General features: G+C 41.9%; 1 protein-coding gene and 1 long non-coding RNA gene across 6 annotated transcripts; one reads left to right on the forward strand and one right to left on the reverse strand.

Moving 5' to 3' along the window:
• Positions 1-271: 271 nt before the first annotated feature.
• LOC105275742 (solute carrier family 2, facilitated glucose transporter member 1) lies at positions 272-22,420 on the reverse strand. Of its 5 annotated transcripts, none has more exons than XM_026971996.1 (6): positions 20,707-20,846; positions 14,229-14,259; positions 13,701-13,760; positions 12,430-12,453; positions 1,429-1,527; positions 272-373 (listed from the first exon to the last, which is right to left on the reverse strand). In XM_026971996.1, exons 2-6 carry the CDS (start codon positions 14,247-14,249, stop codon positions 305-307), a joined length of 273 nt encoding a protein of 90 aa, XP_026827797.1. In that variant the 5' UTR covers positions 14,250-14,259; positions 20,707-20,846; the 3' UTR covers positions 272-304. The 5 variants fall into 5 exon arrangements, with proteins under 5 accessions (XP_026827797.1, XP_026827796.1, XP_026827794.1 ...); XM_026971995.1 differs by lacking the exon at positions 20,707-20,846 and adding an exon at positions 15,777-15,916; XM_026971993.1 differs by lacking the exons at positions 12,430-12,453; positions 13,701-13,760; positions 14,229-14,259 and adding an exon at positions 21,655-22,420 and having other exon boundaries at positions 20,707-20,895.
• LOC113562451 lies at positions 16,026-18,876 on the forward strand. The gene is made up of 2 exons (XR_003406917.1): positions 16,026-16,117; positions 16,230-18,876. It is a non-coding gene; the product is annotated as an uncharacterized LOC113562451 (long non-coding RNA).
• Positions 22,421-22,913: the final 493 nt, after the last annotated feature.

A 22,913-nucleotide genomic window follows, 5' to 3' on the forward strand; every position in this document is an offset into this window, starting at 1 on the left:
TCGACCGGCTACTCCAATCGCATTAGCGACACCCTATTAAATTACACAGTTAGAAATTAAAATTAATCTAAAATCGATCTTTGTACAGCAAACCGCTTTCGTTCACCTCTACAGCAGACGAGATTCTCCTTCGATGATCACGGTTCAGCAAACAGGATTGTTCAGGGGCCTGGGGGCCGCGGCTCGCCGCCTCACACAAAAGTAGCCGCCTTTCTACCCAGAGAGTCGCCACCCAACCCACTAGGGAGCGCGCGATTCATTCCCGCCGATGCAGATATCGACACCGCCACTGACCAGATCAACGTCACCTCGATTGGCTCGTCGGGACGCCCGTCCGGTTCATCTTCAGGTTACTGATCCACTCTTCGATGAGCTGACAAACAAACGATAATCAGCGGTTTTAATAGCAATTTTTCTTTCTATCGATTCCGTTTATTTTCCTTGTATCGCGCTGCATATTATCTACAACGTTTGCTCCGCACCCACAGAAAAGATTTCTGGACTTAATGCTATTACTCTTTAATCTATCATAAAATAAGATCGCTATAGCGACAATCATATTTATTATTGAAAAGAAGCATATTTTAATCTTGAATAGAAAATTCGAAAATCTAGATTTAAATAATCTTGGTGCTATCTCATCAATTTTCTCAGAAGGATTTAGATACAAATTTGTAGCAAGTTCACAATATTCTTGATTTCAGAATATTGTCAGATCTAAAAGACATCTTATTCTATTCTTCTAAGAGAATTTGTAGAATCTGCACAAAACGGCCAATATTTATTATGTGTTGCAATCGAAAATCGGGAAAGTGTTTCTATTATTTACAATGAATAAGTGCAATACTCTAGAAGAAATATTAAAAGGTATGGAAATGTCTTATCTCGAATCTTATTTCTCAAGTAAGTATATTGTATATACTTACTTACATTTCCATATCTTTTAATATTTCTTGTAGAGTATTGCACTTATTCATTGTAAATAACAGAAACACTTTCCCGATTTTCGATTGCAACACATAAATATTGGCCGTTTTATCCGAATAAAGGACGCAGAAGCGCCGAGTCGACGAGCGACTGTGAGAAAATGATGCGTCGACATCGACAAAGCCTACTATAAAGTGGCGCTAATATCAAATTATTCTATATACAAGAATATATAAGCATAAATTTGTACATGTTACTCTTATCTCAAGACAGTAAGACAATCTTATTTAATTCGAGAGAGAAGAATAGAAATTACTGATTTAAATTAAAAATTGTTTTATTTTCATATTTTTTATACTTGTAATACGATTAAATTAGTCAAGAATATTTTTCGTCTTGTTATCAGAAATCCTTTCTGAGGGTGCGGTTGTAAATTAATATTACACCCGTGCAAAATAAAAGTATTTCATGGAATCTCATGTGCGTTACAGTATTCCGTACCTGCTGAGGTGCGTTAACCACACCGGTGTTGTATCCATGTTGAAACGACGAGCCAAGAGCGGCCGCCGCAATAGCGAACGCCAGTCGACCATTGAGACCCTGCGACAGAAATCGCGATGGGAATTGTTATTCTTGGCTTTTAGAGAAAATATTTTATCGTACCGTTTCTTGAAAATGTTTTCTTAACGAATATGCACACGCAGAGGTAGATGAAACTGAAATGTACAATACGTGGCATTACTCGTGAAATTCACATACTTTTACGATGAATTTCACTTCCAGACGTACACCGTCTCTATGACTTTTACGAACAACGCGAATCTGTTTGTTGGTTCAACATTCAGAAAACTTTTCGAGAAGACACTCGAGTGTGAATAACATTTGCTTAACTCCTTTGATCGTACAAAATGCGCAATGTTGTTTAAAACGCAGATATCGATAATGAATGTTAATGAACTAATCAATATGTAATGATACATTCCGCTCGATGTCAAGGGAGAGAAATTAAGTAGTCCCGGTGACACGTGTGGCGAGAACGAGTCAATGAGTGCGCACCGCTCTCCTCAAGTATGGCACTTTAAAGTCGACCGATTTCAACGTCATTTCGAAGACTATCCTCGTGTAGATCGATGGAAAAAGTTGCGTGTACGTCTCGACGCCGAGACGTAATGTCGTTCTCGAAACTAGGAGCAGCCAAAGACTGCCGAGTCGGTACTCCCGCCATACGTTCTTACGCGAGGAGACCCCCGATGAGACATGCGTGAACACATGCGGAGGCCGTTTTTCATCCGGAAGGCGTGTACATATCCTCATATCCTCATGCATATACGAGTACACATACGCGCGTATATTTATCTGCGGATTATTTAAAACTATGCTACATTTTCTTATTCTTATCTTTCTTCCGTTTTATTAGACTGATATATGCGTGCGTGTTGTACGCTGAAGCGTGTATGCTATTGGGTTGGCCAAAAAGTAATTGCGTTTTTTTTTATATAAATAAAAGGCGAATTTTTCATGGGAAACAAAAACTTTATTAAACAATATATTGTCCATTTTGTTTGATTATCTTTTGCCATTTTTCAGGCAACTTCATGATTCCGCGCTCAAAAAAGTTCTTATCTTTTTCAGCAAAAAACAATTCCAACAACGATTTGATATCCTCATCAGCAGTCAAGGTTTTACCATTCAAGGCGTTTTGCAAAGAACGAAACAAATGGTAATCTGATGGTGCCAGGTCTGGCGAATATGGTGGATGTGGTAACATCATGGTAACACATCCCATCCAAGCTGCAACAATTTTTCACGAGCGACCAAACTTGTACGTGGTCTAGCGTTATCGTGGTGAAACACAACACCTTTGCGATTCACCAATTCTCGACGTTTCTGTTTGATGGCATCATTTCATTTATCCAGTTGACGACAGTATACGTCTGAATTACTGGTTTGCATTCCTTGCAAGCAGCTCAAAATACACAATACCTTTAAAGTCCCACCAGACTGACAGCATAATCTTTCTTTGGTGAATATCTGCTTTTCAAGTGCTTTCAGCAGGTTCATCACGCTTGCTCCACCATCTTTTTCGTTTGACGTTGTTGTAGACGATCCATTTTTCGTCGCCTGTTATCATACGTTTCAAAAATCGATCATTTTCCTCACGTTTCAAAAGAGAATCGCAGATGTCAATACGCTCAGTGAGATGAATTTCTTTGAGCTCACGTGCTACCCAAATATCGAGCTTACTAATGTATCCAAGTCGTTTTAAATGGTTTTCAACACTCGATTTCGATATGTTAAGATTCTCAGCAATCTCTCGTGTCGTTAAACGCCGATTGGAATCGATCAGTGCCTTTATTTTGTCATCATCAATTTCGATTGGCCTTCCCGAGCGTGGTGCATCTTTCACATTAAAATCTCCAGATCGAAATTTAGTAAACCAATTTTGACACTGCCGCAGTTTTAAAGCATCTTCGCCATATACATCACATAACTTTTTATAAGCTTGCACAGCGTTTTTCCCTTTTCGGAAGTAATAAAACAAAATATGACGAAAATGTTCTTTTTGATTTTCCATTTTGAAATCGACGGCAAAGAAACAATTGTTAACGAAATCGTGTACTTTCTTTTTCTAAAACAAGCTTGAACTATGAGTTGTCAACCTACATAATGAATTTGCGGTTTAGAATGAAGTTAGTTACATTTCAAGACATGTATGTCCATCTATTGGAAAAAAACGCAATTACTTTTTGGCCAACCCAATAGTTTCCACGGAGAACCAGCATCTCTTACATCAATACCAATATCAATATCTCTCTCTGGTCGGAGTCAGAATTACGCACAAAGATGTTCGTGTGCGTAATTCCGACAGTGGCGTAAGCCAACTGCGTGGATTACTACGTTATGTCGAAACAAACACTCTTTTTTTCTATCCTTTCGTGTCGAATAAAAAACAAAATGCGTTACATCATTTTTATTAAATAATCGGAATGAATAAACTCATCTTTCGTATATATGCACGTATATTATGCTTATCAATGGCAGCAGTTGCGTACGAAATGTGGAAATAGCGCGATCGTAGTTGACGGCAAAAGAATTGCAAATTAAACGCATCATCATTGTCATCGTAAAGAAGGCATATACATATGCACAACGTTCACCGCGTGAATATTTATCGGCGTATTTTCGTTGCGAACCTTTTACATCGATGGTCCGATGTATCGAGTATCGAGTGCACTTTGTATACGCCGGCAATAACGCAGCAGTGCATATTCCACTAGCTTTACGACGTTTACCCACTTGGACCGTTTGGATCTCATCGAATGTGTCGGATCACGTTGATGCGTTGACAAAATCGGATGTTTCCTAGTTGAAAAATCGACATTTAAAAAAAAAGCCTGAGCTGGCTAAGCAGATAATATACGTATAGTTTACTCGTGTGCGTCACATATGTTCTGACGCTAAACGTCTTATTATTCGTTTTTATGCGCCAGTGCAAATAAGAGATACAAAGTTTGCGTAGCAAATGCGGTAATAGGTCTCCTGATCAACTATAATCACGCTTTATATCGTGATGTCAGGTTTCTGCAATACGTCAATTCTCCACATCACGTCGTTAAACTGCACTATACCTTTTCTATTTTATTTTATGGCGATAGAGAATAATTTTCGGAAAAGTTTCCAGGAAGAATGTCGGCGATTGCAGACAACTTTTTGCGGGTATAAAGATTCTTAAAGGTTGACTTTTTTTAGATGTATGTACCTCAAATTCTCCCACACTTTGCAACTAAATTACAACCTCTCTGTCATCGATAAAGCGACGCCTATGATTTTCCAAGCCGTTTTTAGTGGTCGGGTGACGCGTGTGTATGCGTATGAGTGTGCGTATACGGCACGTACGCACGCACGCACACGCGTGGCCGCAGTCACGCGGTAAAGGAGCATTCTCGTCGCTTTCTACGTAGCAAAATTCCAGGCCGCTGTGACGTGTTCGCCTAGTCTCGGACGACCCATTCGACCGGATTTTCAGGTATGGGGTGAACCGGAGTTTCACGTCAGGGTGCTCCAAAAAGATCGGAATCCCGGAATAACTTGGAGGGATCAAGTTTTCGAAAAAAATGTTTCAGACAAAAGTTATAGGATTTAAAAAGGTTTAGCTGATACTAGTCTTATCTCAGTTTGAGCGGCGTCGTTAAGATAAGATCAAGGTCTTTATGTTTTTACATGGAAACTCCTATTTTTTATCATATCATCTTTTTCTTTTGTTCAATTTGAGTAACTTTCGTCTGAAACATTCTTTCCGAAAACTTGATCCCTCCAAGTTATCCCGGAGTTCCGCTCTTTTTCGAACACCCTGTATGTGCGAGTGCGGGAGAATCCGTTGCCGACGCTCTATTGGTTGCGGCGAAGGTGTGTCGCGCCACGATTGGCGCAGGGTAGTCGAGCCTCTCTCGATTAGAAGGAACGTCGACGACACGGTCGTCCGAGCGCGCTAAAAATAGCGGCACGCGAGTTACGTTTAGAGGAGCATTGTACGTCGCCCGGTTTTGACGCCGTCGCTTTGGTTACGCCGCCGGGCCGTTAATTTCAGCCGGTCCATTTGCAGGAAACGGGAGTGCGCCCCTTGTACGCGTGCGATTTCTTTTTCTAAATAATAAAACATTTCCCCCCTCCCTCCTTCCTCCAAAAGGCCCGGTATTATTTGCATTTCTCACTGTCAGCCAACAGGAGATACCGATCCGATGCTTTCGTGAAAACTCGGGATCTAAGATCAACATTAATCGACTTACATCTCCTTTTTTTTTGTTTTCTGTATTTGCAACAGCGCAGTATTGTACGATGAAGTAGCTTCTTTCAGAAAATACTAGGCTGGTTCGTCTCGCTGGGTGCTTCTTACGCAATCGCAAGACGATATCGCGTACGAATGGTACTTTGTACAGCATAATGATGCTGACCATCTGTGTATTATGATAATCGCGCGAATAATTCCTTTCCTTGAAAGAAACATTTCAATGCGGCATTATTTTCTTTTCGTAACGTGTTATGAACATTTTTGAAGCGCAAAAAGTTACGCAGAATTTTCAATGTTGCCCATTCTACGCGAATAACGACGTTATTCGGATAATCGATCAATCGAGATTGGACGGTCGATTCTGTTTAATCAAACTTTTGGAAATCCTGGAAAGTTTTTTACGAAAAACTGGCACGTTGACAGTGTCACGCGTACGAGTACGCGGGCTGCACAACGCAGGCAGACGATCGCGAAACTAGTTTCTGTCTTGTTACTGTACATGCAAGGAGCACTGACGAGACACTTCCTCCGCGTTTTGAATAAACTCATCTTTCGTATATATGCACGTATATTATGCTTATCAATGGCAGCAGTTGCGTACGAAATGTGGAAATAGCGCGATCGTAGTTGACGGCAAAAGAATTGCAAATTAAACGCATCATCATTGTCATCGTAAAGAAGGCATATACATATGCACAACGTTCACCGCGTGAATATTTATCGGCGTATTTTCGTTGCGAACCTTTTACATCGATGGTCCGATGTATCGAGTATCGAGTGCACTTTGTATACGCCGGCAATAACGCAGCAGTGCATATTCCACTAGCTTTACGACGTTTACCCACTTGGACCGTTTGGATCTCATCGAATGTGTCGGATCACGTTGATGCGTGACAAAATCGGATGTTTCCTAGTTGAAAAATCGACATTTAAAAAAAAAAGCCTGAGCTGGCTAAGCAGATAATATACGTATAGTTTACTCGTGTGCGTCACATATGTTCTGACGCTAAACGTCTTATTATTCGTTTTTATGCGCCAGTGCAAATAAGAGATACAAAGTTTGCGTAGCAAATGCGGTAATAGGTCTCCTGATCAACTATAATCACGCTTTATATCGTGATGTCAGGTTTCTGCAATACGTCAATTCTCCACATCACGTCGTTAAACTGCACTATACCTTTTCTATTTTATTTTATGGCGATAGAGAATAATTTTCGGAAAAGTTTCCAGGAAGAATGTCGGCGATTGCAGACAACTTTTGCGGGTATAAAGATTCTTAAAGGTTGACTTTTTTAGATGTATGTACCTCAAATTCTCCCACACTTTGCAACTAAATTACAACCTCTCTGTCATCGATAAAGCGACGCCTATGATTTTCCAAGCCGTTTTAGTGGTCGGGTGACGCGTGTGTATGCGTATGAGTGTGCGTATACGGCACGTACGCACGCACGCACACGCGTGGCCGCAGTCACGCGGTAAAGGAGCATTCTCGTCGCTTTCTACGTAGCAAAATTCCAGGCCGCTGTGACGTGTTCGCCTAGTCTCGGACGACCCATTCGACCGGATTTTCAGGTATGGGGTGAACCGGAGTTTCACGTCAGGGTGCTCCAAAAAGATCGGAATCCCGGAATAACTTGGAGGGATCAAGTTTTCGAAAAAAATGTTTCAGACAAAAGTTATAGGATTTAAAAAGGTTTAGCTGATACTAGTCTTATCTCAGTTTGAGCGGCGTCGTTAAGATAAGATCAAGGTCTTTATGTTTTTACATGGAAACTCCTATTTTTTATCATATCATCTTTTTCTTTTGTTCAATTTGAGTAACTTTCGTCTGAAACATTCTTTCCGAAAACTTGATCCCTCCAAGTTATCCCGGAGTTCCGCTCTTTTTCGAACACCCTGTATGTGCGAGTGCGGGAGAATCCGTTGCCGACGCTCTATTGGTTGCGGCGAAGGTGTGTCGCGCCACGATTGGCGCAGGGTAGTCGAGCCTCTCTCGATTAGAAGGAACGTCGACGACACGGTCGTCCGAGCGCGCTAAAAATAGCGGCACGCGAGTTACGTTTAGAGGAGCATTGTACGTCGCCCGGTTTTGACGCCGTCGCTTTGGTTACGCCGCCGGGCCGTTAATTTCAGCCGGTCCATTTGCAGGAAACGGGAGTGCGCCCCTTGTACGCGTGCGATTTCTTTTTCTAAATAATAAAACATTTCCCCCCTCCCTCCTTCCTCCAAAAGGCCCGGTATTATTTGCATTTCTCACTGTCAGCCAACAGGAGATACCGATCCGATGCTTTCGTGAAAACTCGGGATCTAAGATCAACATTAATCGACTTACATCTCCTTTTTTTTTGTTTTCTGTATTTGCAACAGCGCAGTATTGTACGATGAAGTAGCTTCTTTCAGAAAATACTAGGCTGGTTCGTCTCGCTGGGTGCTTCTTACGCAATCGCAAGACGATATCGCGTACGAATGGTACTTTGTACAGCATAATGATGCTGACCATCTGTGTATTATGATAATCGCGCGAATAATTCCTTTCCTTGAAAGAAACATTTCAATGCGGCATTATTTTCTTTTCGTAACGTGTTATGAACATTTTGAAGCGCAAAAAGTTACGCAGAATTTTCAATGTTGCCCCATTCTACGCGAATAACGACGTTATTCGGATAATCGATCAATCGAGATTGGACGGTCGATTCTGTTTAATCAAACTTTTGGAAATCCTGGAAAGTTTTTTACGAAAAACTGGCACGTTGACAGTGTCACGCGTACGAGTACGCGGGCTGCACAACGCAGGCAGACGATCGCGAAACTAGTTTCTGTCTTGTTACTGTACATGCAAGGAGCACTGACGAGACACTTCCTCCGCGTTTGATCATTATCGAATCACAGCCAATCGCCGCTGCTCGGCACCGACAAGTTATACGCCGCGAGAGACGACACTCGATTTGTTCTTTGCAACTTTCATAGTATATCGAACACAACTTGAAAAACTCTCAATGTGTTGAAACTTTCGTCTCTTGAAAAGTGCTGAGGTACAACGAGATACCGTGCGAGTATTTGTATCGTGAAGAAATAATTTTATATTTAAATAATTTTAATTTTTTTATCAGTTGCATGAATACTTGATACAACGTGCATTTATTTATCCTATATGTAATGGCTGTCTTAAATGAAAAAAAAAACGTTTAACCAAAGTTGAACTAAAAGTTGTTTTCCTTTAACCACGTTATCTACACGTGTTATCTCGCTTCCCTTCTTTCCTCAAAATATGTACAAATATTTATGTTATCTATGCGTTGCTTCTCCTCATGAAGAATTATATTATACATATGTATATTAAGTGTATGTATGTGTTATTGTCTTGTATGTAACGCACACATATAAATAAAATATAAAATCGAAAGCTCAGATTTGGAATAAATAACGCGTCATTTGATCATTTGATTAGTTTTGTCCAGAACCTCAGCGTTTTACGAATAAAATTCTAAACGAGGTGTTTCGACAAATCGAGAAAATATCGCCATACCTTGAAAATCTTTTAATGCGTCTTGGAAACATAAGATAAATGATGTATTTTAATCGACACGATTAGCGGGTTTAAGTCCGCTTGATTTGGATGCACAGCGTCCAACGCGAAAAGTGTTCCAACCGGCGGAGATACAAGCTATTATTATAAGATATAAGATATTTTAAATATTTCTTATTTCTGCCAGATGTTTGTAGACACGGTATTTACAGACACGGACGATTATCGTGCATGATTGTACGTGTTAATCTTTTAGTTCTGGAATAAAGTTAAAAGTATACTACAGAATTTTTATTATAATCGACAGTCGCGTCGAATTTCCCGCAGATTTTTATTTAGTATTTGACATGTATATGTTGATAAATCCGGTTTCGTTACTTATCCATTTCGGGATTTAACCTTTAACAGGAAACCTTGATAATACAACTGGCATATTTACGATGATGTGCGTGATACTGGCGTGACTGTTTCAGCTCGAAAACAGGATGGTCCAGCTATGCCGTGCTTCTCCGTTCAATTTGGACAGTCAATTTTTCACCAATAAGAATGCTCAGATAACGATAATTTTTAGTAATTCTTAATAAAATTTAAGGTATGTTTACCGCGCGATTGAAACTCGCAAAGGAGCAGACAAATGGCAAAGTTATACCTTTCTTAGTCTTAAAAATCTCAATTCCTTAATTCGTCACGTTGTCAGGATTTTAATTGGAAACATAATTATGGGACGAATGTGCGCAACATAGAAGACAACTATTGTACTAAACGATTTGAGAAAATATTGAGGAAACATCGCTGTTTTTATTTCGAGACGCGTATGCTCGGATGCGGAAAAAGAGCAAAAATATATCTCTTCTCATTCGAGAGTTTTACCTTGAGTCGCATGCTTCTCGAAGCAACCGAGGTCCCACTTGTTTCTCTCCGTCTGTCTCCTCCTTTTAGCACTTTTTCTCGCTCACTCACTTTCTTTCCCTCCCCTTTCGTTCTTTTACGATGCTCTCGTCCCTTTCCCGTGATGCGGGAACATTACATTCGAAGGAAGAAGAGTCGCGGTGCCAACGACCACCTTACAGCACTCGCTGACAAGTCGCGCGTCACGATCGCGAGCGTACGCGACTACCGGCGATACTCGTGCAATGGCCTGGTCGAAGTCGATTTTCAAAAGACTCCCGCTCCTTCGCCACCGAGTCCCTCCCTCCTCTGCCTTCCTGGACCGATACGACGGCGGCGCGATTGGACGAGATCTCCATAGCTGGATTCCGAGCGCGCGAACCTTTCACCATCCCACGCACCCTTCCCCTGCATCCGAGAGAAGTAACGGATCGCCGACGCGCGAAAAGCGTCCCTCGAATCTCTGCGAGAGAACTTTCAAGCACGCAAGCTCGGTTATAAAATAGTTTTTCAATTTCCACGCGGAACTGACGGAAACGAACCGCGCATCGATACAAAGATATCAAAATCGAGCAATCCCAGCCCTACTCGTCTTACTGGCAAAAAAGTGCTTTATGAAGCGCAAGTTGATACGAATGTTTATTTCGATTACGAGAAAAGCAAAAAATCGTTCCGAATATTCTCGCGCCAAGGAACATCCTCGAGTTGCTCTCGCCCTCACACGGACGTGACTTCGTGAATATAATATTCACTGAATATTATGATTACTAGTCGTCGAACGTCCCCACAACGTTCCGTTTCGGCTATTCGTGAAATATTCTCACTCACTCCGCAACGTTAAAGATTCTAATCAAATGTCACACGTGCGTACATTGTCATCTAGACGGGTTCGAGCAGCCATAGGCGGCACTTTGATCTTTCAATCTCCGTGTTTCTAATATAAATACTTTCGTGTTTCTAATGACAGTGCACTTTTGACGATTGCGCAAAGAGCGCAGGTGATACTGGATGCGATCTCGGTCGCTTGGTAAGGCGTCAATTTTACAATCAACTATATTGAAGTAAACCACTTTTCTGCGACTTTGCGCGGCCGACTTTGAGGTTCTCGCTTTCGACACGGTACACTTGTTCCACATAATAACGCTATTCAAGTGCAGACCTTATAAATAAACATGAGAATTCAGTGAAATATTCAATGCAATGCAAAAACTGCCAAGTCATCGATGCATATTATTTTTAGCGATATCGTTAAGAAAGAGAGATCGGAAAAGTTTCGATGATTCGAAATCTGGCATGTAAACGGCAGCGCAGCAATGTTTTATAAAACATATTGCGCGCGCGCGCGCACACGTACAAGTATTTTTCAACAAACGATATTGTCTCATGATTTCTCCGCAACATTATGATTAAAAGTTGTAGCCAATTCTGCTGTGGACGATTAATTGATTCTGGATAGCTGGATAGATAAATAGGTTCGCTATTATTTCACAATTATTATCAATTGTTGCAATACGTCGGCTAAAGCTGAAAATGAAAAATCCAAGTACTTCGTCGTTGAATTCTGTTGGTCAAAGTTACAATTTAGTCTGCCCAGGAATGCGGCTTTCACATTACGCGCACTTGATTCATGAAGTGGTTGAAGTAAAACTGCCGCCACGAGCTTCATCTTATTTCTTCAATAAAACTCTTGTTTTATTTTTTATCGCCGGCAATTTTATCGTCGGCAAGCTTGATCGCGGGGAGCTGATACCCAAAGAAAGTCTCTTCCCTCCCTACTCTCTTGTTAATCAACGAAATTTCAGCACACGGCCACCGCACAGATAGAACGTTATCTCTCATGGACTTTGCGTCGTCGCGTTTATCGTGTTTATCGTGTGGTGGCTTGCTTTCGGCAATCGGGGATAACCGAGAGGAAAACGTGATAATTATTTCGATATAGGTATAATAATACTATCACTTGCGTGCTACGTGTGCATGGTTGTAACCCGACTTGTATTGTTCCGTATGTACAAGTGGTCATCTTGTCACCGAATACTTTTACGTACGTTTATACGCGCTTGGTACATCGTACAAGCCTACTCTGAAAAGTGCGTGCAATGCGTTGACTTCGCGAGTGAGACGCGAAACGGGAGTCCCCGCGATAATTCAACGAGTCAATGACTTTGGCGAGCATCAACAACGTTTCTCTGTCGCTTGTCGGGTTACGCGCGCGTATTTTTCTCCGTACGATGCATGCTCGATGTATGCGGATCTCGTTTTCTCGAAGCGCTTTGCGTTGAGTGATTAAGCTGGTACTCACCCAATCCTTATCCGCCGTGGTGGTCTGGGTGTGCAAAAAACAGAGACACAAAGACGAATGTTAATCAACTTCGCAAATAATTTCGTAAACGAGGGGCAAAGCGTTATCGCGTGTTTGACCGAGTTAACGCAAAGTGAGTTGATCCACGCTGCACCCACAGAAAAGATTTCTGGACTTAATGCTATTACTCTTTAATCTATCATAAAATAAGATCGCTATAGCGACAATCATATTTATTATTGGAAAGAAGCATATTTTAATCTTGAATAGAAAATTCGAAAATCTAGATTTAAATAATCTTGGTGCTATCTCATCAATTTTCTCAGAAGGATTTAGATACAAATTTGTAGCAAGTTCACAATATTCTTGATTTCAGAATATTGTCAGATCTAAAAGACATCTTATTCTATTCTTCTAAGAGAATTTGTAGAATCTGCACAAAACGGCCAATATTTATTATGTGTTGCAATCGAAAATCGGGAAAGTGTTTCTGTTATTTACAATGAATAAGTGCAATACTCTAGAAGAAATATTAAAAGGTATGGAAATGTCTTATCTCGAATCTTATTTCTCAAGTAAGTATACATATATACTTAAAATAAAATATCTTTTAATATTTCTTGTAGAGTATTGCACTTATTCATTGTAAATAACAGAAACACTTTCCCGATTTTCGATTGCAACACATAAATATTGGCCGTTTTATCCAAATAAAGGACGCAGAAGCGTCGAGTCGACGAGCGACTGTGAGAAAATGATGCGTCGACATCGACAAAGCCTACTATAAAGTGGCGCTAATATCAAATTATTCTATATACAAGAATATATAAGCATAAATTTGTACATGTTACTCTTGTCTCAAGACAGTAAGACAATCTTATTTAATTCGAGAGAGAAGAATAGAAATGACTGATTTAAATTAAAAATTGTTTTATTTTCATATTTTTTATACTTGTAATACGATTAAATTAGTCAAGAATATTTTTCGTCTTGTTATCAGAAATCCTTTCTGAGGGTGTGTAAACTGACGTTAAGCTGAATCGATATTAGTTGGTTATTTAATTTATTTAATACTCGAGTATGGTTAGAGAGTCTAAGTAGATTTCCTCATTATTTATATCAAAAGACAAGTAAAAAATGAAAGAAAAGTTGCGTACTGGAGTTGTGATTGAATAATAATTTGCTTGCTCACTTGATTTGCCGCACAAGTAAAAACAATCATGACGGGATATCGGGAATTAACATTAACATTAGGGAAGGAAGGAAATTACCTTTGCAGTTGGAGCGAGTGCCGTTGGTGTCGTCGCCTGTTCCTGAATATCATCGTTTGACTAGGACAAAATATTTAATTATCCCATCCTCGTAGGTATACGAGGTGACGTAGTTGGGAAAATGCGACGGTACATTGGAGAGATTCGCAGTAACGTCAGAATTTATAATAATTTCTCGAGGTCTTGCGAAAACTTGACCCTTCTGTCTTCTCTAATCATTTCAAGTGAAATTTTTTTCAAGATTCTACAGAGGTGTCGGATATAGAGGAGAAAGATTAGATCAACATTGCACACTAAAATCTTCAATTTGCTCGCGCGTCATGATTCCGTTACCGTGAACATAGAATGAAACAAATATGAAAACTTGTACTTTTATTTTTAGTTGAGCTTTACCATCTGTTCCCATAAATAAGAGTAAATAAGAGTGCAATTCTGCAGGAAGCTGTCCAATGCAAATTCCGTGCTTAACTTTCTACACTTCCGTGAGGAGCGTCTCACGGAATACGATTCAGATCACGCATACGATACCTTTTCCTTTTCCACGCCCATTATATGGCAGCTTGAAAGAAGAGGAAATGGACAGTCGATTAGTTGATGAAATTCTAAAAATGCAAATCGAGGAAAGCGTCAATGATCGAAAAGACCCATATTCTCGATATTTAAAGAGAATCCGTTCAAAGAGAAAACTGTGTACCGCGGCGATAAAGAGTACTTTGGAAACCTACGATAACTCGTTATCACGAAAGTGTCTTGCGAATCGCGATATTGATCGACTGACAATGAGAACAGACACACAATCGCTTGCATCGTTGTGCATGTAATATCCAAGAAAATTTGGATGAAAAGATGAACATGTAATCACCTATATTGACTATATAATTGCATATTGAGTTTTTTCCAAAATGATCAAATCCCCTTCGGAATCGATGTAAAACAGGACTAAGAGAGAACGCTACGTGTGCACAAATTTTGTTTATCTACAGATTAGATATACGTATAATTAATTATCCGACAAAATTAAATTCGCACAATTGAAAGTCTTTTGACGAGTTTGACGATCGCGACTCGCGTGATTGCTGATTTTATCGATTCAGTTGATTAATAGATCTTTGTCTCATTTAGATTAATACATCTTACTTGAGTGACCTGATTGCACAGTGGAATTAACAGACGCGTGATAAAAAGCTCCAATTTTATCACGATGTAATAAAAAAACGATTAATTCTTACAAATCTCCAATGGTAAGTAATTGTCGTTGTTACTGCTTTTGACAACTTTTAAAGTGTTATTTTACTCAAATATTATACAGAGAGTGAAATGCAAGTCGCATCCTCTGACAACACACGTACACACACACGCACACGCTGTTACAAAGTGTCATGAAATTATCATATTACACAGAAACGGAGAAAGAGGGAACGTATGTTGAATCTTCCGTTTAACGTCAAAAAAATCTCTTTATCGCTTTAGCGCTCTATTTCCACCGGAAGCGTGACGCTCGTCTCGCCCAACGTCTAATGTCTAACATCACGGGAGAATCCAACTTGGCGATAAATCGTAACAAGGGTCGTAAAGGTCGACAGTTCTACTCTCCGTCTCATTCGCCATGAATTTTGCACGATGACACATTGTCGGAAAACGTAACATGGTATAACGGATGTTCGATAATCGCTAAATGAATCTGAACGAATTTTTGAGATTCAAGTGACGTATGATTATCTACGATTTCCTACAAAATCTCCTAATACTCCTATGAAGTGACGTAATGTAAGAACGAGCGTGAAAGCATTATGTTTCCCCTCGTGTCTCGGGCGTCAGAAATTCGACTTTCGCCCGGGAATCGCACGACACTCGGTGAGATCCCGATTTCTGATGAATCGAGTATTTGTGCTCGACAATTTTCACGTCGTGCTAGCTGCACTCCGGAATTGACGCAATTTGGCGAATCCACGAACAAACGACGAAGGATCATGTCAGCACGTGCGTCGAGACGCGAATACGCGACGCGAGCGATCGTCGTCCGCATTTCTTGTTTCGATGAATCGGGAAATCGCGCGAAAATATTTGCGGACTGACCTTTGCGGCGACACAGGTGAGACACGGAAGGCGCGCGGGTTCGTCTATTCTGTGCACTCGGTTCGATCCTCGCGTACCTTATAACACCCTCCGTAGGGGTTGGCGCAGCTGGCGCGACCCCGTCAACCGACTTTGTGAGCGCAGGCGCGTATGAGTATCCTCTCCCTTGGCCTACCCCCGTTTACAGGGAAGAACTCTCCGCGCGCTCAACACCGATGACGAGTGGTTGCGTCATTCACACGAATTTCGGAGCGATCGTTAGGGCAATGACGCCACAAGTCACAAGGTTGTTGCAATGGAAAGACGGACCGAAAATGGCCGTTTTGGAAATTTATATTTGTGTGAGTCTTATTTATTATTATCATATACAAATCTTTTTAGTGCGAGAAAATAAACCGACATAAGAATCGATTTTAAGCAGGTCTTTTAATAAGATCCTAATGTAACTTGCAGCACACACGCGTGCAAATTGGCTCGGCTTCAAATTGGCCGACGAATAATATTCTCGCACAGGTATATCTCTTTTTTTTAGGCTAGAAAATGCCACACATATTATTATAGATATTGTATAACAGATAATAGACACATACATGAAATATAACGCAAATTTTCAAAATAAAACAAAAACCCCTTTAACAAACCACGAGCACGAGAACTGACAATGAGAACGATCGTTTTGATGATTAATCGATCGCGCACATGGGCAATTTACGGAATCACTTGATAGTTACGGCTTACATCCGCTGCCGCGAAATTGTAGATACGGAACCACAGTCTCGAGCCTCTCGTTGCTAAACCCTCCTGGGAAAGGATAAAGAAACACTTTGTCGCTTTGGCCATACTACGCTTGCTGCTACCCTTACCTGCACTGCACCGTCACCGAATATCGAGAAAAAAGCGCGTTCCTTTGATCCACGTGAAAGGATGTAAGTCGCGAGAAGTCGAGAGGAGGTGACCTAGTGATGTCATGCAACTGCGGAAAATTTGCAAGAGTGGGCACATTGCCAGATACGATTGCACGAAAAGTGTGACCGTACGTTCGTCACGGTATCCCGAATCCGCGGCTGGCGGCGATGTTTCAAAGAAAAAAATCTGCGTTTCCTCGATAACCTTCGATAATCGAATAATTTATTTAACGTATTTAATTTGTTATGGAACGATTGGCGATTGATCGATATGACGAATAATATCAATGTGATTGATCGATACGACGATGAGGCCATTGAGGCCTTAACGCGTAATTAAAATCTGCACGCCACGTCGGATAAGGAGCCGCGGTAAGCGCGCGTATAATTCATTGGGCGAAGCCGAGCACGCATCCAGGAAAGCTGCTCCCTTTCCAGAGGATAATCGAAAACTCCGAAAATACGCGTTCATTGAACTTGCATGGTGTATCGCGTGTATGTACTTAACGTTATCACCAGGGGAACAAATATCGTATCCAAATGAGTTCCGAGTCAATATTAATCGTGGTAATATATCTCGAACAATCGCTCCAAGAAATTCAATTTTACAATCTTTATCTTGTCTCTACTCTTTAGCGTTTTAGCATAATGATTCGTCTTTACGATGCGAAATCAGCGAATATCTTGCACGGTTGCAGAAATATCGTAATTCTCGTCGTAACTTTCGTCATACAGACCGCAAAGACTCTCTCTCTCTCTCTCGAAACGGGACGCTGTACGAGTCACGTGCGCACAAGTCCGCGCACACCCACTGAATCGACCAATCGCAACGACCGACGCTTTCCTGTCGTCGCATTTTCGCAAAGACGACTCGAGTTTCCGAGAAGGTAGACACGTGCTCTTATCCTGTCCTGTCGGGATGACGAAACATTCGTCATCTCGTGCCACACGATTGTCGCGAGAGAGAACCCGCGCAATCTACGGATTTTTGAAAGATGTCTCACGGGAAGAATTTAAAGCGTGCGTTCTCAGCCGAGAACCCCTCTCGTCGTCAGTTCCGATCGATATGCCTGCCCTGACAGACTTACGTCATCGTACGTCATAGACGCACGTCCGAAAATGAGAACCCACCTGTTGAGAGTGCTGTGACGCGGTACGAATACGTTGCATAATATTTTGTCAAAATTACACGCGGCACGATACGTGAACGGACGAATGGGAATAGTCAGTCTCGCATCACGCGGTTAACAGACTATCGAGGATCACCGCATATATCGTGTTGTACGCGTCTGTTAATTAGTCGGAAAACGCACTACGAGACATATCAGCTCGAACGTACAAGTGCTCGGAATTAACTCGGGTCAAATGCACCCGAATGCACCACATGTAGCAACGGACGAACGCAGCTCACGTGTTACGTCAATCGCGGACAAGTCGACTTGCGTTCGCAATAGCGTAAACGGTAACGGAAGAGAGAAAAATATCAAAGGAAACAAGAGAAGGAAAGAGAGAGTCACCGCGTTATTTGTAATCTTGTGACATTTCGCACTTTTTATCAGCTAAAGTTGCCAAAAAAGAAAGCAAAGAGATGAATTTTGTCTACGCCACTGGTTGCTACGCCAATGGTTGCAACGAACGAATATTGATCGATATTGATCACGATCACAAGGATCGTATGAACCGTGATATAAGAGGATCATCGTGCACAAGACACGAAATGACATGATCGCAATGGTGGCACTCTGCCGCGCGGTCCCCGACCGCGAGAGAGAGCAGGTTACTCGTGCAATCATTTTTTTCAGAAGTAAAAATTACTCGAGAGCTCGTCGAGAGCTCGTTGTTCGTTTCGTTACTCGAAAGACAAATTAAACGAAGGAAATGCAGAAAGAATTTTGAAGCTGCGCGATGCATGAAATTCTTCTCGAGAGCTCGATGTGATAATTATCTCGATGTTTGTTCGCGCTCCTGGGAAAATTCCTGCGAGTGCAACGTCGTGCGCGAGCACGATCCGCGTTTACACATCCATTAAAACAATTGCCAATGAATGACGGGTGTTTTTCTCGACGATGAGCGAATACCACGGGAAATCGCGTACCTGCTCTCGTCGTTACAGACGAGCTTTCTCTATTTCGATACTCGTTTATCGAAATCAATTTAGCATTCTTTTCGTTGCTTAATAAAGAATATGTATTATGTAAGACTTATATCGGTAATTTATACGGAATGTCGCAATAAGTGTCAATAGACGAAATGAACCAACACCAACGGCACGTGAGATATCGTGTCCACCGCAGGATGCTGCGATGACTTTGCTGTTGGAGAGAATTGTCAAACTATAATATTAGGGGTGTGATTTAGTTTTGAGGGTTTTTTTGCTCAAAAACGCATGTATTTAAATATGATAATGAATGAATACCTTAATCAAAATATTTTCCTTCCTTTTCTATAACTTTTTCCCATCTTTCTGGCAAGAGATCGATTCCACCACGATAAAATCACTCTTCCTTTCAGTTGATCCATTCGTCGACGAATTTTCGCACTTCTTCCAAATTATCAAAGTGTGTATCCTCTAAAGCGTGTTGCATCCACCGGAACAAATAATAATCGCATGGAGCAATGTCCGGAGAAGACTTGCCATTCGAGCTCTAATAGTGTTTCTTTCACTGATAACGCAACGTCAGGTCGAGCGTTGTCACGAAGAAGAATCACTTTCCGTCGTTTACTCGCAATTGCTGGTCGTTTTTCGTCCAATGCTTCCTTCAACTTGTACAATTGGTGTCGATAACGATCAGCCGTGACAGTCTCGTGCGGATTTAACAGCTCGTAGTACACTATCCCACCAAATACAGAGCGTTACTTTTCAACCGTGAATATTGCGTCTCGGAGTGGATGTTGATGGTTCGCCTGGATCCACCCATGATTTTCTGCGTTTCGGATTATCAAAATAGATCCACTTTTCATCCCCAGTAACGATCCGAGACAAAAGACTCTTCTTTTTTTGCCTGGCGATCAACGAAATGCAAATGTTCAAATGGCACTTTCCGATAATTCATGTCGAACCCATTTCCCTTCTTTCTGAATTTTTCCCATTTCATGTAAATTTTTCGTAACTGTCGTACGATCAACATTTAATGCTCTGGCAAGTTCTGAAGTGGATTCTGTTGGATTTTCGTGCAATAATGCTTGCAAATCTGCATTTTCAAGCTTTCTTGGCTGTCCCGAGCGTTCTTTGTCCTTCACATCAGTATGACCACTTTTAAAGCGTCTAAACCAGCATTCACACGTCTTAATTGATGAGGCAGAATCACCACAAGTTTCCACAAGAATTCTATAACCGTCAGCCGCAGTTTTGTTTTGATTAAAAAACAAAAGCAACGCATGTCGAAAACGCTGTTTCGGAAGTTGCATTTTTACGATGATACAAACACGACTGTTATTGCATCTATTGCTATAATGCTACTAAATGTCATGGATAATGTCAAGACTGTAAGAAAGAACAGTTGTCGGAAACAGCTATTGGAACAAACTGACACTACAGCCATCTGTTGCAAAACCCTCAAAACTAAATCACACTCCTAATAATATAGAAGAGGCCGCGTCAAACGATAGGTGAAGAGTAGGTACGCGTCAGGCGTCACTCGTATACGAGGCGCCACAATAAAGAAGAAGATTAATCCGATCGTGAGTCTTCCACGAGGGCGACGGAGCCGCATCTTAGATCACGCGCGCGGTTCGCCCATCTCGCTTCGAATAAACCGCAATTTCGACACCGTTCCAAAAATAAATCATTTTTCACTCGTAGATATATCTCGTACTCTCGTTCGGCAACTGGTGTGCGAAATACGTCGCCAGCAGCAGAGCATGTTCGAAATTCGCCAATTTCGTTATCGCTTTTACTCGTGCACCTTGTTTTCAAGGTGATAACGACAACGACTCTTGAAGATGAACCTTTTCCTCCCTTTCCTTTACTTTGGAGAAGTGTCAAAGGGTTTGTATGATTAACTTAACGACACGCGAAACATTACCTTTCTCGCTGATAGCGGTACGGTGGTTTCCCTCGTGTATATCGGAACGTCGAGGTCGCTGACGCTGCTGCTGATACTAGGCGCACGTGAATCGGAACGTCCGCCAAGCGGCACTGTGAGATGCGTCGGCCTCAGCGGATGCGACTCCGCGATGTAGCCCTCGCCAAAGTCCTCGTCCTCTCGATTCATCTATCGGGACGCGCGAGTTTGTAATTAGCAGTGAAGCAATTGAAAATGAGAGACTGAAAATTATCAAGAAAATTATGAAAAATCGACTCTATCGAAATAATACTACTCTGATTGCACTTCTTTCTCCTCTTGTTTTAGAAAAAGAATTTCGGATTCGAAGAGAATGATAAAATATCGCATGTTTCTTTTACGTACAAACATATTTCTCCCAGATCCGCGCACGCGACCGCTGTTAACGTTAATCGATGATATCGATGAGTAAACTCGCGCGCGTATTGTTACACAGTTCCGCCGTTACTGTCAATTTTCTTGCAGTTTTTTGCGTCGTACGTAGCATGTATGTAAAATTAGCACGAGTAACGAGTAGGTAACAACGCGTGCGCGCGGTGGGTACGCTTTCTCTGTCAAGTATTTGGCCAATGATCAAGGCTAGTAACCCGATGACCACGCTCACCCGCGTACTCTTTTTTGCTCCACGATCAGGAGCAACCGCAGGGAAACCTCATATCCGAATGCCACCGAATATGTATCCGATTCGTGTAACCGGAATCACGGTACTATACGGTAGTCGCGATCGTGATGGAAGCGAGATGTCGCAAAATTTGATATCGACAACGTCGATATCCTACACAGTCGTTGATTGTTGGCACTGAATGATGAAAAAAAGGCGAAGAAATAAAAAATAAAACTCGAATGCGACTCGGAGGGGTGACGAAATGCTCACGTGCAGACTTGGATGTTGACACGACGAAAGATTACCTCGGGACGAAGATCGCAGATGACGAGTGAGTGGAGATTCGCGACGGGGATGCTAGACCGATCGGCGATCGAGGTGCATCCGTGCAGCCAGGGTGTGTTCTTGAGACTGAGCTAAAGGACGCGCGACGACGACGACTCGCCGCGACGTCGCCGTCGTCGTAGACGACGGTACATAGTCGACGGCCTCTGGCTGAATTTAATTTTAACGCTTCGTGTACGCGCCTCCGTCGTTAGACGAGCCTCCGAGTTTCGTCGAGATGAGAGAACGCACCCTTACCCCGCCGCTCGTCGCCGCGACGCTCGCCAATTGATCCGCCCCCCGCGCGAAACCACACGCGCCAATTGATTTCACTTGACCCCAGGATATGCATCGCGCATCACCGTCCGTCTGATCTTCGGCTTCTTAAGAAGACTGCTGCGATCTAGAAACTTTACGTTTACGAAAAGTTTCCTTCGAGGACTGCTCCTTGCTCGTTCTCGTCTTCCCGCGAAAAGATGATGAGAGATCAGAGATGATAAGATCGTAAATAGTTGGATAAATAATCCCAGTCAGCCAAACCTGCGAAGAACGGACATTGGCAAAATCTGTTCGACAAAATATGTGAGCAGAGAGGCCACAGATTGGGTACAAAATCCACCCAGGAAGCACACTGTCAGCAGTATGCCGTCAGATTGGCAGCATATCTGAAGCAGAATAATGCAACAGATCCGGTACCATCTGTGTCCGCATTAAGCTTGTGTTCTGCCAGCAGATCCTGCTTATAACATGATCTGACAGCAGATTGGCGGCAGAAACTGAACAGAGCCTGCCGACATAACCTGGCGGCAGATTGGCGGCAGAAATAGAGCAGGCTCTGCGCAGTGTAGTTGGCAGCAGATTGGCGACAGAAACCGAACAGAGCCTGCCGACATAACCTGGCGCCAGGTTGGCGGCAGAAACCGAACAGGATCTGCAGCTTTTGACACTATTCAAATTTACACGGCTAGGAATATGCGTTTTCGCTCCGCACCGCTAGGTGGTGAACGTGTCGAGTTCTTACTCGACGTTAAGATTTAGCCTGACAGTTATATAAGTTAATATACGCGTCTTGACATAATAATATTAATTTTTCTAAGAATTTTTGCACTTGCGGCACAGAGGTTCTCATGGACAACGTCCACACACGCCGCAAGCAATCTGAAGGCATTAAATTTGCCCATTTAATCAAATTAAGTATTGATTAAAAAACAGATTACTTTACAATAGTGGACCAATATAA

Source organism: Ooceraea biroi, chromosome 8 (assembly GCF_003672135.1).
Source record: "Ooceraea biroi isolate clonal line C1 chromosome 8, Obir_v5.4, whole genome shotgun sequence".
In the NCBI taxonomy this organism is placed as follows: Eukaryota; Metazoa; Arthropoda; class Insecta; order Hymenoptera; family Formicidae; genus Ooceraea; species Ooceraea biroi.

Coding starts and splice junctions, on each gene's coding strand:
- LOC105275742 (XM_026971992.1), bottom strand. Junction 1,528..20,706: donor TACCGCTATCAGCGAGAAAG/GTAATGTTTCGC, acceptor TTTCTGTCGCAG/GGTCTCAATGGTCGACTGGC. Junction 374..1,428: donor TGGTTAACGCACCTCAGCAG/GTACGGAATACT, acceptor TTTGTTTGTCAG/CTCATCGAAGAGTGGATCAG.